Consider the following 13,918-nt stretch of genomic DNA (forward strand, 5'->3'; position numbering starts at 1 on the left):
TTAAGGGTTAATCAACATCAACATATGCCGTCTCACTCACACTCACTATACTATGTGCCTTTCATTCGCACTTATTGCTAGCATACGTTAAGGGACTGACTTTTGCCGATGAGACCACCTTGTATAATTGCATCATGATACAACAGATGTAGATATCGAGTAACCGGGTATCGACATCGAGTAGGCTATATTCTGAATTGTCATTTGGAATCCTTCATTTTAATTTGTCGTTTCAACGAAAGTGGTTCCTGCTCCTCAAAAAATTGTGCAAGAAGAAAAACAATCAACATGTAAGAAAAAGTGCGCATTAATTAATTGTATTTTCCAACAGGCCATTTATTTGAATTTATTGAAAAGCTAAGCAAATTTTCTTCCCATCGAATCAGAGCTCAGAGCCACACAAAACACAATTCGCAAACATTTTTCAAGTGTCAAAATCAATTTCAATTGCAAAACACACAACAGAAAGAAGAACAGCCAGAACCATCGAAGATTTTCTAATCAAATTCCATTCTAACACAAAATCAAGGTCTCATTTGGAATACTATGGGAGCAACCGCAGCTCGGGCTTACGTCGCCGTTCGCGCTCGCGTTCTCACTCGCAATCCCGCTCCATATCGCCTTCAGGAGCACGCAACCGCTCTAAGCGCCAGTCAAAGGACCGTCAGGTATTTGAATGCGATGCGTATGAATTATTCTTGATATTTTTTCACGTGCCTATTTCATAGATTGGAGGATCATCGGAACGTCCCAAGACAAGCCGCTGCATTGGTGTCTTCGGCTTGAGTACCAATACTTCCCAGGAGAAGGTGCGCGACCTTTTCAGCAAATACGGCCCCATTGAGCGCATTCAAATGATTATAGATGCCCAGGTAAGTTCGGTTAAAAGTGCACACCCCCTAAGTTGCCAGACTCCACCACTAATTTTTATACCCGATACTCAAAATGAGTATTGGGGTATATTAGATTTGTGGTAAAAGTGGATGTGTGTAACGTCCAGAAGGAATCGTTTCCGACCCCATAAAGTATATATATTCTGGATCAGCATCAATAGCCGAGTCGATTGAGCCCTGTCTGTCTGTCCGTCTGTCCGTCCTCTTCAGCGCCTAGTGCTCAAAGACTATAAGAGCTAGAGCAACGATGTTTTGGATCCAGACTTCTGTGATATGTCACTGCTACAAAAATATTTCAAAACTTCGCCCCGCCCACTTCCGCCCCCACAAAGGACGAAAATCTGTGGCATCCACAATTTTAAAGATATGAGAAAACCAAAAACGTAGAGTTGTAGAGAATGACCATATCTTTAAGACTGCGGAATCTGAATTGGATCGTATTATTATTATAGCCAGCATCAAGAAAACAATTTCATTTTTTCTCGCCCTGTCTCTCTCTAACACACACGTAGCATAGGCGGCTTTGCTTAGAGTAAAACATTAGCGCCTAGATCTCAGAGACTACAAAAGCTAGAGCAACCAAATTTGGTATCCACACTCTTAATATATCGGACCGAGACGAGTTTGTTTCAAAATTTCGCCACACACCCTTCCGCCCCCGCAAAGGACGAAAATCTGGGGATATTCAAAAATCTCAGAGACTATTAAGGCTAGAGTAACCAAATTTGGTATCCGCACTCCTGTTAGATCTTACTATAAAACGTGTATCTCAAAATTTCGCCCCACCCCCTTCCGCTCACACAAAGGACGAAAATCTGTTGCATCCTCAATATTGCACATTCGAGAAAACTAAAAACGCAGAATCATAGATAATGACCATATCTATCAGATTGCTGAATCTGGATCAGATCAGATCAATTTTATAGCCAATAGGAACAAATCAATTTGCAGTGGCTACGCAGCGCCCGACGTCACGCTCAGACTGATTTTCTGTCTCTCTCGCACGCACTCTTTGTCGTGTCGTTTAATATTAGCGGCGTCTGCCGGAGGAGAGCCATACTGACTTAGTATCGGGTATAACCGTAGAGTTGCGGTGTCCGCAGCAACTCACAACGTTCCCCCTCGTTTTTTTTTTTTTTTTTTTTGCTCAGAGTGTTCTTTACTGATATCAGGGATGAATCACTGTCACATTTTGATCATATTGAATTAGGCGAATCGTACCTTAATATATACTCCGTGGCGGTGAGGATCCGCAATTGCTGTAGCTGAAGTAAAACCCGAAAGCTGCGAACATTGGCTGGTAACTGGCAATAGAATTTGGATGCCAATAGTCTTTCCTTAGCATTTAGTTGTCTCAGGAGTTGGTCCAGTTCGTACCTGGCCACAGATCCCTGCTGCGTAATTCCGCATTGTGTTTCTATGGCCTTGCAAACCAGCGGAAAGCAGTTGCTAATAGTAGAGAAATTTCTGTTTAGCATAATTAACATTTAAAGAAACTCCCGCCACCCTGGAAAGACCCTCAGAAAAATGAATATAATGGCGGAACAGCTTTAAGGGTTTGCTGTCCTGTCCGGTTGGATGTCTGGCTAGATCAAAATAGGTAACAATTGTGAGTGCTTGCTAAACAAGCATAGCAAACCACTAAAGGCTTCTTTCCACATCTTCACACATTTCCATGTTTGTCCACATTGTTTTTCTTATTTATCTAATCCCTCGCTTTCACAGACCCATCGCTCGCGTGGTTTCTGCTTTATTTATTTTCAAAATGTCGCCGACGCCCGTGTCGCTAAGGATTCCTGCTGCGGCATTGAGATTGACAACCGTCGCATACGCGTTGACTTTTCAATAACCCAACGTGCCCGCACTCCTACTCCTGGAGTCTACATGGGACGTTCGTCTCGGTACGTACTATTTGCACTAGTCTAGGGGTTCCACATTAAACACATTTCCTGCAGCAACCAGTATGGTCGCTCCGGCTCACCGTGTGGTTCTCGATATCGCGACTACGGTTCTTCAACAACTAAGGACTCTCGTCGCTATCGTGACTACCGCAACGAACGCAGCGACCGCGAATACCGCAACGAACGTGCAAACCGCTATTATCCGAAGAAGTCTAGTCGCAGTCGTTATGTACGCAGTCGCAGCGTTTCACGTTATCGTTCGCGTTCGCCGGTGCGCAAGTGTAAGTGCATAATCAGCTGAAGAGGATCTCAGAGATGGACAAATAAACATTTTTTTCTTCATTCCAGACCGCACCTCATCGCGTTATGAGTAATTCCTGTACAAAACGCGCCAATTGCCAAAACCATGCTCATCGTCAAGGCCCATCTGTATTGTTTTTATTTTTTGGGCCTTAGCAAACAAGACGAGCACACTTGACTGAATTTTAACAAAACACTGGCAAAATAATCGCATCTTATGGCTTTGGGGAGCAATTCACAAATTTATAACTCGTACATCATCTAAACTTTTAATCTGTTGACTTCGTTGTTGCTGTTGAAAAACGTAGTTTGTAAAAATCGAGAATTAACACGATTACATAATAGAAATCTGGCACCAAAAGCGGGCTGTAGATGCCACACACTCATTGTGATATGTAGTTTAAGCAGCAGCAACAGCCTGATAATAATAATAAAATTAACACACTAACAATCATCCATATTAGAATTAACTTTTATCGTAACCATTCTAAGTGTGCAAGTACAAAATATTTGCTTATTTTAAGGAATTGCCGCTTTGTGAAGGTATAAGCTACTGTTCTCTTAATTTTAACGCTTTTATTCTGTTTCCATCGTCTCTTTAAGCACTCGCTGGTCTATTTTAAGGCTTTATGCGATTATTATTTTTGTGTAAATATTTAGCCACTACTGAAGGTCTGATTTTCTCGATTAACCAACCAATAATGTTATCCATACTTTGCCCACAAGTACTCGCTGGCCGATGTCGAGGGCACCGCATGCTAACTAACTCACTAACCATTAGCTTGTGTCTTGCAAGTGACTGCGAGTGTATGTTATACATATAGATGTAAATATTTGTATTTGAATGCAAACAAATTAAATAAATAAGGATTTCAAGCAAGTCCTCATGTTACTTATGGATTGGGATTAATGGCTGCTGCTGCGGCGGCGGCTGACGTGGAGGCCTCCGAGCCGACTCCTGTAGCCTGGGCGGCGCGCGAAGCCTTGTAGGCCACCTCCAGAGTCTGTTGTATTACTAGCATATCGCTCTATGCTGCGCGCCCAGTTCTCAACGTCGCCCAGCTCTTTCAAAGCGCCGCTAAAGTTGTCTATCAGCTGCAACCATTGATGGGTCTGCTTGGCAAAGTTCGTGGCCCCCACATGCAGCTGCTTAGCCTCGGCATCCAAGCGCTTCTGGTTCAAGTATGCCTGGGCCACACCCACGTTTAGATGGTCCACCAAGGACTGTGTAAGTTCGTTGGACGCTTCGATTGCCTCCTTCCTTCGCACCTCTGCGTGTATTACATTATAATCACTTACGCAGCTCGACAATCAAATGACTACAGACCTTGCTCTTGTTTTCGCTTCACCTGCTCCTTATGATGCTCCTTAACCATAAAAGTCAAGTTTCCGTAAGTTAATTTTTTTTTTTTTTTGTAATATAATTACACATTTATTTCCTTATTTTAAACAGTTTGATTATAAATTATAAAAATTATGTAAACGCCGTCGGTTATCGACTTTATAAATAGAGGATATACCTTAAGAATGTTCATATATGTAACTGCATACAATGTATACGTAAATACATACAGTGCCGCTCAACTGAATAGGTTCAACAATTTTCAAAAGTCAAACCGCTATATCTTTTGAACCAACTTACCGATTTATATGAAAACATTTTTTTTGCATAGATTGATTCATTATTAATATAGCAAGAAAGTTTTTATAGCAAGAACACGTTTTTAAAGGGTATTTATTAATTTTTTCAAAAACATTACGAACGAGGGGGAACGTTGTGAGTTGCTGCGGACACCGCAACTCTACAGTTATACCCGATACTAAGTCAGTATGGCTCTCCTCCGGCAGACGCCGCTAATATTAAACGACACGACAAGGAGTGCGTGCGAGAGAGACAGAAAATCAGTCTGAGCGTGACGTCGGGCGCTGCGTAGCCACTGCAAATTGATTTGTTCCTATTGGCTATAAAAATAATCTGATCTGATCCAGATTCAGCAATCTGATAGATATGGTCATTATCTATGATTCTGCGTTTTTAGTTTTCTCGAATGTGCAATATTGAGGATGCAACAGATTTTCGTCCTTTGTGTGGGCGGAAGGGGGTGGGGCGAAATTTTGAGATACACGTTTTATAGTAAGATCTAACAGGAGTGCGGATACCAAATTTGGTTACTCTAGCCTTAATAGTCTCTGAGATTTTTGAATATCCCCAGATTTTCGTCCTTTGCGGGGGCGGAAGGGTGTGTGGCGAAATTTTGAAACAAACTCGTCTCGGTCCGATATATTAGGAGTGTGGATACCAAATTTGGTTGCTCTAGCTTTTGTAGTCTCTGAGATCTAGGCGCTAATGTTTTACTCTAAGCAAAGCCGCCTATGCTACGTGTGTGTTAGAGAGAGACAGGGCGAGAAAAAATGAAATTGTTTTCTTGATGCTGGCTATAATAATAATACGATCCAATTCAGATTCCGCAGTCTTAAAGATATGGTCATTCTCTACAACTCTACGTTTTTGGTTTTCTCATATCTTTAAAATTGTGGATGCCACAGATTTTCGTCCTTTGTGGGGGCGGAAGTGGGCGGGGCGAAGTTTTGAAATATTTTTGTAGCAGTGACATATCACAGAAGTCTGGATCCAAAACATCGTTGCTCTAGCTCTTATAGTCTTTGAGCACTAGGCGCTGAAGGGGACGGACAGACGGACAGACGGACAGACAGACAGGGCTCAATCGACTCGGCTATTGATGCTGATCCAGAATATATATACTTTATGGGGTCGGAAACGATTCCTTCTGGACGTTACACACATCCACTTTTACCACAAATCTAATATACCCCAATACTCATTTTGAGTATCGGGTATAAAAATTAGTGGTGGAGTCTGGCAACTTAGGGGGTGTGCACTTTTAACCGAACTTACCTGGGCATCTATAATCATTTGAATGCGCTCAATGGGGCCGTATTTGCTGAAAAGGTCGCGCACCTTCTCCTGGGAAGTATTGGTACTCAAGCCGAAGACACCAATGCAGCGGCTTGTCTTGGGACGTTCCGAGGATCCTCCAATCTATGAAATAGGCACGTGAAAAAATATCAAGAATAATTCATACGCATCGCATTCAAATACCTGACGGTCCTTTGACTGGCGCCTAGAGCGGTTGCGTGCTCCTGAAGGCGGTATGGAGCGGGATTGCGAGTGAGAACGCGAGCGCGAACGGCGACGTAAGCCCGAGCTGCGGTTGCTCCCATAGTATTCCAAATGAGACCTTGATTTTGTGTTAGAATGGAATTTGATTAGAAAATCTTCGATGGTTCTGGCTGTTCTTCTTTCTGTTGTGTGTTTTGCAATTGAAATTGATTTTGACACTTGAAAAATGTTTGCGAATTGTGTTTTGTGTGGCTCTGAGCTCTGATTCGATGGGAAGAAAATTTGCTTAGCTTTTCAATAAATTCAAATAAATGGCCTGTTGGAAAATACAATTAATTAATGCGCACTTTTTCTTACATGTTGATTGTTTTTCTTCTTGCACAATTTTTTGAGGAGCAGGAACCACTTTCGTTGAAACGACAAATTAAAATGAAGGATTCCAAATGACAATTCAGAATATAGCCTACTCGATGTCGATACCCGGTTACTCGATATCTACATCTGTTGTATCATGATGCAATTATACAAGGTGGTCTCGTCGGCAAAAGTCAGTCCCTTAACGTATGCTAGCAATAAGTGCGAATGAAAGGCACATAGTATAGTGAGTGTGAGTGAGACGGCATATGTTGATGTTGATTAACCCTTAACAGGCCCGTGGGGCTTAAAATTTTAAAATAAAATGATTTTACTGATATATGAATTTTTAAATTTTATGTAGCCATTAAAAATTTGTCTTCAACATTTTTAGTTATATTAAAATTTTCTTTTGCATAATATATAAATATTACTTATAATTCTGTGATATTTTTTTTATATGCTATTTATATAATATGCAATATGTAATTTTTTGCTGTCGGACATAAGGGTTAAGAATATATCAAAAAAATCGTCCGTGAACAACCTTCATCATCAACAGCAAGCATGCACTGACGATAAGGGACAACACGAACGAACTTCGGCTCCCGACGAGACCACCTTGTATAATTGCATCATGGACGATGTACGATGGACGATATAAGGAAATAAATGTGTAATTATATTATTGTAATATTTTATATTTTGTGGTATAAATAAAAAAAATAACAGCTTTTATTTCATTTCCCGCGCCCTAGTGTACCATACCCCCACCCCCTGCCCATTCTTCATTTATTTTGTGGCGGTAGGTCAGCTCATCAAAAGACCCAAGACAAGAACCAAACTCAAATTTCAGTTCTAGCGGCCAGCAATACTAAACACACACACGCAAAGTACGTGAGAATGCATGTGCACCCATACACTAAAACATGCTCGTGGCAAAACAGAACCAGACCTGAGAGAGTTCAAAAAATCTGAAAAAGCATACAATCACATATTTTTGTCGAAAAATATTGCGTGTGCACTAACACATGCAAAGATGTTCTCTCTGCGCTCTCTCTCTCATGATGACGTCACTCTGGGGTACTGAACGCGCTAGCCAGTAGTGTTGGGTAAACATTGCTCATTTTGGGGAACATGTTCACTTGTTCTTTTTTAGTAAGTGAGTCAACTCACTCATATTGCTCACTTGTTCACCTGATTGCTCAGTCGCTCATTGCTCACTTAGATTGCTCAGTTTTTACTATTTCACTATACTTTCGAAGTATCGAATATACTTTGAATTGAGCGACATACTGAATTTTCAAAAGAATAAACAGTTTTGCCGGTAATACAAAAAGTGTGAAGTAAAAGCAAATATGAGCAACAACTGCCAGAACGCAAAATGCCGTTTGAGGAGCAAAATTGCGCAAAAAGTGAGTAGAGAACAAGTGACCAACAAAGAACAAGTGAGCAAAAAAGAACAAGTGAACAAAAAAGAACAGCTTGGAAGGAACATGTTTAGTTGCTCACTTAAGTGAACAACACTTTTTTGTTCACTCACTCATTAGCAACACAACACTAATTTAGAATGTAAAATCTGTTGTATCGATAAATCCGTCACTGCGTACATTGTTCAATATTGTTTATAATTTTTGATAAATTCGTTATGAAAATTTGTTTTTTGGTAGCACTGCACGAATAATTAATTGGGATTAATTTCATTGATTTTCGGTGTGACTTGAAACCGGAACGAACAGAACCTGTTTAACTGCATTATAGTGCAGCAATACGCAATCAGTTGCAATCAGTTAGTTGCTTTTTCACGCATCAGAAAGTCTCAGACATGGGAAGGAAAAATAGTAAGAATACTAAAAATTGCATTATTTAGGTAATGTTACTTACTCCATCGTATTTAATTAAAATCTTAGAATATAAGGAGGCTGAGAAGCCTGTGCCCCCTGCAGCACAGCCACAACAACAACAAGGTAAGTGAAATGCACTACAAATGTACTACAAAAAATCTTCTAGCATCTTCTGTATGTATATGTTGTATGTACATACATATGTATATATAATATGTAACGTCCATTCCTCCGATAAGCATTGTAAATACATATGTACATACATACGGGGGAATCACGAAATTCGCCGAGCCTCTGATGAAATCAATTTGGTGTGGGCTGACATGTGCACGAAAGATTTCACTCCTTTGTTTAGTGGAAAACACTAGATTTTAATATTTTTCTTGTTTTCCACTAAAATTATGAGCAGCTGCTGGTGCACCGGGTGCTCAGAACAGACCCACTCAACCCGCTAGACCCCCAGCCACTCCCACTCCATCCACAAGCTCCGCCGCTTCTGGGTCCCAACTACAGCAGGGAGGATGGCGAACACAGGACAGTCACCAGCAGCGCTCTCAGGCCGGGCAAGGCTGGGGCGGACAACAAAAGGGACCGCGGCAGCCAGGAAGCAGTCAACAGAGAGGACCGCAGAAGCAAGGAGGCGGACAAGAGAGAGGACCGCAGCAGCAAGGAGACGGACAACAGAGAGGTCCGCAGCAGCAAGGAGGCGGACAACAGAGAGGACCACCCCAAAAGCAGGGTGGCGCGGCTCTGCCGCCTCTCCCAGCAGGCACCATGAAGCGTGGAACTTTGGGAAAACCAGGTCAAGTATCTGTCAATTACCTCGACGTTAACTTGGACAAAATGCCAGCTGTGGCCTACCACTACGATGTGAAGATCACGCCAGAGCGTCCTAAGAAGTTCTATCGTCAGGCTTTTGATCAGTACAGAGTTGAACACTTGGGCGGTGCGATTGCCGCATTTGATGGACGTGCATCGGCCTACTCAGCTGTGAAGCTAAAATGCAGCTCCCAGGGCCAAGAAGTGAAAGTAAGTGCTGTTGTGTATTTCGCCGAGCTTGAGGAACCTTTGAAGTGAATATTGCTTTCTTGCCGTCCAGATATTAGATCGCCACGGCCGTACTCTGACTTATACTCTGGAACTCAAGGAGACAGAGGACTCGGAGGTCGATCTGAACTCGCTGAGAAAGTGAGTGAACCGTTATATTGAACCAAATGTGTCGGCAGAGAATCGGCATAATGCAATTTCCCATTTTTCCATTTTTGCAGCTATATGAAGAATAAGATATATGACAAGCCCATGAGAGCCTTGCAGTGTCTGGAGGTTGTGTTGGCGGCCCCCTGTCATAACACCGCCATACGCGCCGGTCGCTCGTTCTTCAAAAGGTCAGAGCCCGGTCAAGCCTTTGATCTGAACGACGGCTACGAAGCTCTAGTTGGACTCTATCAAGCATTCGTGCTTGGCGATCGTCCGTTTGTTAATGTGGACAAATCGCACAAGTCCTTTCCGAAGGCCATGACGATCATTGAATATTTAGAGCAGTATCAGCGCCAGAAAATTGAGAAAAGCACAAATCTTGACTACAGGCGTTACGATATCGAATCATTCCTAAAAGGCATGAATATAGTATACGATCCGCCTGCCTGTTTTGCCAGTGCCCCTCGCGTCTTCAGAGTCAACGGGCTTTCCAAGTTTCCCGCTAGCAGTCAGAAATTTGAGCTGGATGGGAAGCAAACGACCGTTGCAGAGTACTTCCGGTCTCGGAAATATAATTTAAAGTATCCGAACCTGCTCTGCTTGCATGTTGGGCCGCCGTTGAAAAACATTTATTTGCCTATCGAACTATGTCGCATTGAGGATGGGCAGGCCCTGAATGTGAGTTCAACAAGTTCCTTTCACTGCAAATAATTTCCTGATTTGATTTCTTTACATCGCATTGCAGCGCAAGGATGGAGCTAATCAGGTGGCGGCCATGATTAAGTATGCTGCCACTTCCACCAACGAGAGGAAGGCCAAGATCATCCACTTGCTCGAATATTTCAAACACAACTTAGATCCGACCATCAGCCACTTTGGCATTCGCTTGGAAAACGACTTCATTGTGGTGAATACACGCACCCTCAATGCGCCTCAGGTTGAGTATAAGAATAACAATTTGGCTTCAGTGAGGAACGGTTCGTGGCGCATGGATCGCATGCAATTCTATGACCCCAAGCCAAAGCTACATAAATGGGCTATACTCTACGGTAAGATTCACTACATGAGTGTGTTCGATTTTCAGGGCATGGTAAGTTGTGCTCGGCTGGAAGCAGAATTTCACTCAGATCCTGACTAATTTTCTTTGCAGATAATTCAGCTGAGTGGCACCGTCAATGTGTGCCTGAATGCCAACGCCGAGATACGGAATTACAGGGATGAGCGTGAACTGGATTCTCATTTCCTTGATTTAAAAAAAAATAAATTTGATTTGGTGTTCGTTATTATACCAAATTCCGGGTCCGACATTTATGATGTCGTGAAGCAAAAGACTGAGCTGGAGCATGGAATTCTCACACAATGCATCAAGGAGAACACAGTCCTGCGTAAATGTAACCTGCAGTGTATTGGCAACATTATGCTTAAGGTCAATTCCAAGCTAAACGGTATCAATCATAAGCTAAAGGATGACCCCCGCTGTCTGCTAAAGAATGCGATGTTCTTGGGTGCTGATGTAACTCATCCATCGCCAGATCAGCGTGAGATCCCCAGTGTGGTGGGTTGTGCCGCCTCCCATGATCCATTCGGGGCTTCATATAACATGCAATATCGCTTGCAACGCTCGACCTTGGAGGAGATAGAGGACATGGAGTCGATAACTCTTGAGCACTTGCGTGTCTATCATCAGTTCCGGAAATCCTATCCCGAGCACATTGTCTATTATCGTGATGGCGTGAGCGATGGTCAGTTTCCCAAGATCAAGAATGAAGAGTTGAGGGGAATTTCTGCGGCCTGCAGCGAGATAAGTTGAAGTCTTGCCTCCCGAAGCCTCATCATTTTCGATCGCTAATCTCCCTTCGTCTCCTATCAGATGCGCATTAATCCCAAGATTTGCTGCGTCATCGTAGTTAAGCGGCATCATACACGCTTCTTTCCGAACGGAACTCCATCGCAATACAACAAGTTTAACAATGTAGATCCGGGAACGGTCGTCGATCGCACCATTGTCCATCCCAATGAGATGCAGTTCTTCATGGTCAGCCATCAGTCGATTCAGGGGACGGCCAAGCCGACGCGTTACAATGTGATTGAGAATACGGGCAACTTGGATATAGACTTACTGCAGCAATTAACATACAATCTGTGTCACATGTTTCCCCGTTGCAACCGCGCAGTGTCTTATCCGGCTCCGGCATATTTGGCACATTTGGCTGCGGCACGTGGACGTGTCTATCTCACTGGGTGCGATATTAATGTTCTTATTGTTACGTATATTCGTTCTGACGGTACATATCTTGACTGCTTCTCTTACAGCTGCACCAAGTTCCGCACTCCAAAGGAGGAATACGCAAAGCGGTTGATTGTTCCAGAGTTCCTGAAAACGAACCCCATGTATTTCGTGTAGGCAGAACAGTAAATACGGTTACAGTTACCCTTTTGCCAATAAGAATTTAATTCAAACATCATTATTCTTTATTAATTTTTTATTTTATCACATTTCTTGAACCATAATCGTATATATCATATGTAAGGGGCACACTCTACTGCTTTCATTAGGAGCTTCGATGTGAATGACGTCCTTAGTGGCTCTCCAGCTGGAGAGGCGCGTGGAAATTCTTGTCACTGAGAATCACGACTATAAGAAGCGCCTCGAGTCGCTGGAGGAGACCAATGCCAATCTACTTAGTCAGCTGCACAAATTGCAGGCCCTAGTTAGCAAGCACAATGTGAAAAAGTCCTAAGCCAGGGACCCAGGACGTGTGCCGGTTCCGTTTCTTGTTTGCCCGCCTTCCCGAAATACCTATATATCTATACCTATTTACCTATACCTACACCTATACCTATAACTACATATGAATGTATATGTATATAGATATCTATACATTTTTTTTTGTATTTTTTGTTCCGCCTATTACTTCTGAAGTTTTCTGTGAGAGTTTTGAAGAATTTATAAGACTTGCGCTGTTAGCAAGGAAATGTAAGAATGTTTGTCCGGCTTTTTGTTAGCACAAATCGGAAGAAATGTCCTCCCTCCCTCCTACTCCGCGACTGCTCATCCAGCTTTCCCACTCCCCTTCCCTCCACTCCATACATATTCAAAAAAGATTTAGCACCCAGATGCCTATAACTAATACCATATAATTTGTGTGTATGGATGTATGTCCTAGCTACTTGTAGAACGTTTCTTATATATAGATATGTATATTAGTCATGCATTCCTGTTATATAAACTTTACCTAGAGTAACTCCAACTCCAACTACAACCACAACAGAAACGATCGACGAGCTCAAACAGCAGAAGCCAATTCAGAAAAGCGTCATAAGAGAAGCTAACTAACAATATTGTACTCGTAATAGAACGAAATCAACAGACCAAAAAAACAAACAACAAAAAAGAAAAACAAAAAACAAAAAAGAAAAATGCAAAGAAGAAAAGCTTAAAAAATGGGATATGGCATGCCTTGATGTGGGCTCTGTTCGATCTGATCTGATATAATTTAACTTTATCTACATAAGCGAGCAGCGATATACATGTGCATACATTATGTTTTAGTAATGATTGAATGAATGAACGAAAGACCTCGGAGCCGCATCTCTGCACTATCTTTGGCATGACTCTTGTTCCTTTAAACGTAATTTCTCAAGCAAACGAATGATATGAAAGTATATACCTAAACAATTCCATAATGGAGCTAGATAGAATGATTTCACAACGAACTACATATGTTTATATGCTGAATTTTAGTTTCTTTTCATAAGTTTACCACCAGCAACCGCAAAGAAACGCACCAATGTAGAATGTAGAAAGAATCTTGAATTGGTTCTCTGTCGCGTTGCCTGGCCGAGTTAAACAATTTCCGAGCCAATTATGAAAATGAATTATTGCTGCACTGACCTCAAAGTTCGAGGGCAAACCCCAATTTAATCAAATTTTGCAGCAAATTTTTTTTTTTTTTTTTTACTTCTTAGTGCAATTTTTTGGCATAACTAGAAATGCAGATGTTTCGCGCTTTTTCCGCGGCGTTAAAAAATGAGTCATTCTAGTTTTAATTAGTTAAATTTATCTAAAAAAAAGAAAAATGCTTAAGCGAAGTTTTAAGCGTAAACCGATGATTTCTTATTAAATCGATAATACGAGTACTATCTATACAAAATATTTTAGGTATTTTAATGTATTTTTGTTTATGTGTGTGTAAACCAAGCGGAGTTGTGCAATTGTTAGTAAAATTAAACAACAAAGAAAAAGCTTGTAGAAAAATATGGAATCACACTGAAAGAAAAAGCTTG

The 13,918-nt window shown here is 41.8% G+C and overlaps 3 protein-coding genes and 1 pseudogene across 3 annotated transcripts; 2 read left to right on the forward strand and 2 right to left on the reverse strand.

The window, feature by feature from the left end:
* Positions 1–180: 180 nt before the first annotated feature.
* Positions 181–3,548, forward strand: LOC117188201 (transformer-2 sex-determining protein-like). The gene is made up of 6 exons (XM_033391685.1): positions 181–290; positions 530–668; positions 729–872; positions 2,619–2,794; positions 2,849–3,075; positions 3,143–3,548. Coding segments are annotated over exons 1-6 (714 nt in total). The 5' UTR covers positions 181–288; the 3' UTR covers positions 3,169–3,548.
* LOC108160301 lies at positions 3,549–4,483 on the reverse strand (annotated as a pseudogene).
* Positions 4,484–5,963: 1,480 nt separating this feature from the next.
* On the reverse strand, positions 5,964–6,739 carry LOC117187800 (transformer-2 sex-determining protein-like; the record flags this gene model as incomplete). Its single annotated transcript, XM_033390651.1, has 3 exons — positions 6,594–6,739; positions 6,216–6,354; positions 5,964–6,155 (listed from the first exon to the last, which is right to left on the reverse strand). Coding segments are annotated over exons 1-3 (333 nt in total), but the record flags the coding sequence as incomplete, so codon positions are not given.
* Positions 6,740–9,145: 2,406 nt separating this feature from the next.
* Positions 9,146–12,096, forward strand: LOC117188198 (protein argonaute-2-like). The gene is made up of 7 exons (XM_033391679.1): positions 9,146–9,463; positions 9,534–9,622; positions 9,703–10,309; positions 10,377–10,721; positions 10,782–11,432; positions 11,502–11,872; positions 11,945–12,096. Exons 1-7 carry the CDS (start codon positions 9,209–9,211, stop codon positions 12,033–12,035), a joined length of 2,409 nt encoding a protein of 802 aa, XP_033247570.1. The 5' UTR covers positions 9,146–9,208; the 3' UTR covers positions 12,036–12,096.
* Positions 12,097–13,918: the final 1,822 nt, after the last annotated feature.

The sequence above is a fragment of the Drosophila miranda genome, chromosome 3 (assembly GCF_003369915.1).
Source record: "Drosophila miranda strain MSH22 chromosome 3, D.miranda_PacBio2.1, whole genome shotgun sequence".
In the NCBI taxonomy this organism is placed as follows: Eukaryota; Metazoa; Arthropoda; class Insecta; order Diptera; family Drosophilidae; genus Drosophila; species Drosophila miranda.

Coding starts and splice junctions, on each gene's coding strand:
- LOC117188201 (XM_033391685.1), top strand. Junction 669..728: donor GCCAGTCAAAGGACCGTCAG/GTATTTGAATGC, acceptor CCTATTTCATAG/ATTGGAGGATCATCGGAACG. Junction 873..2,618: donor AAATGATTATAGATGCCCAG/GTAAGTTCGGTT, acceptor TCGCTTTCACAG/ACCCATCGCTCGCGTGGTTT.
- LOC117188198 (XM_033391679.1), top strand. CDS start 9,209: ATGAAGCGTGGAACTTTGGGAAAACCAGGTCAAGTATCTGTCAATTAC. Junction 10,310..10,376: donor AGGATGGGCAGGCCCTGAAT/GTGAGTTCAACA, acceptor ATCGCATTGCAG/CGCAAGGATGGAGCTAATCA. Junction 11,873..11,944: donor GGACGTGTCTATCTCACTGG/GTGCGATATTAA, acceptor CTTCTCTTACAG/CTGCACCAAGTTCCGCACTC.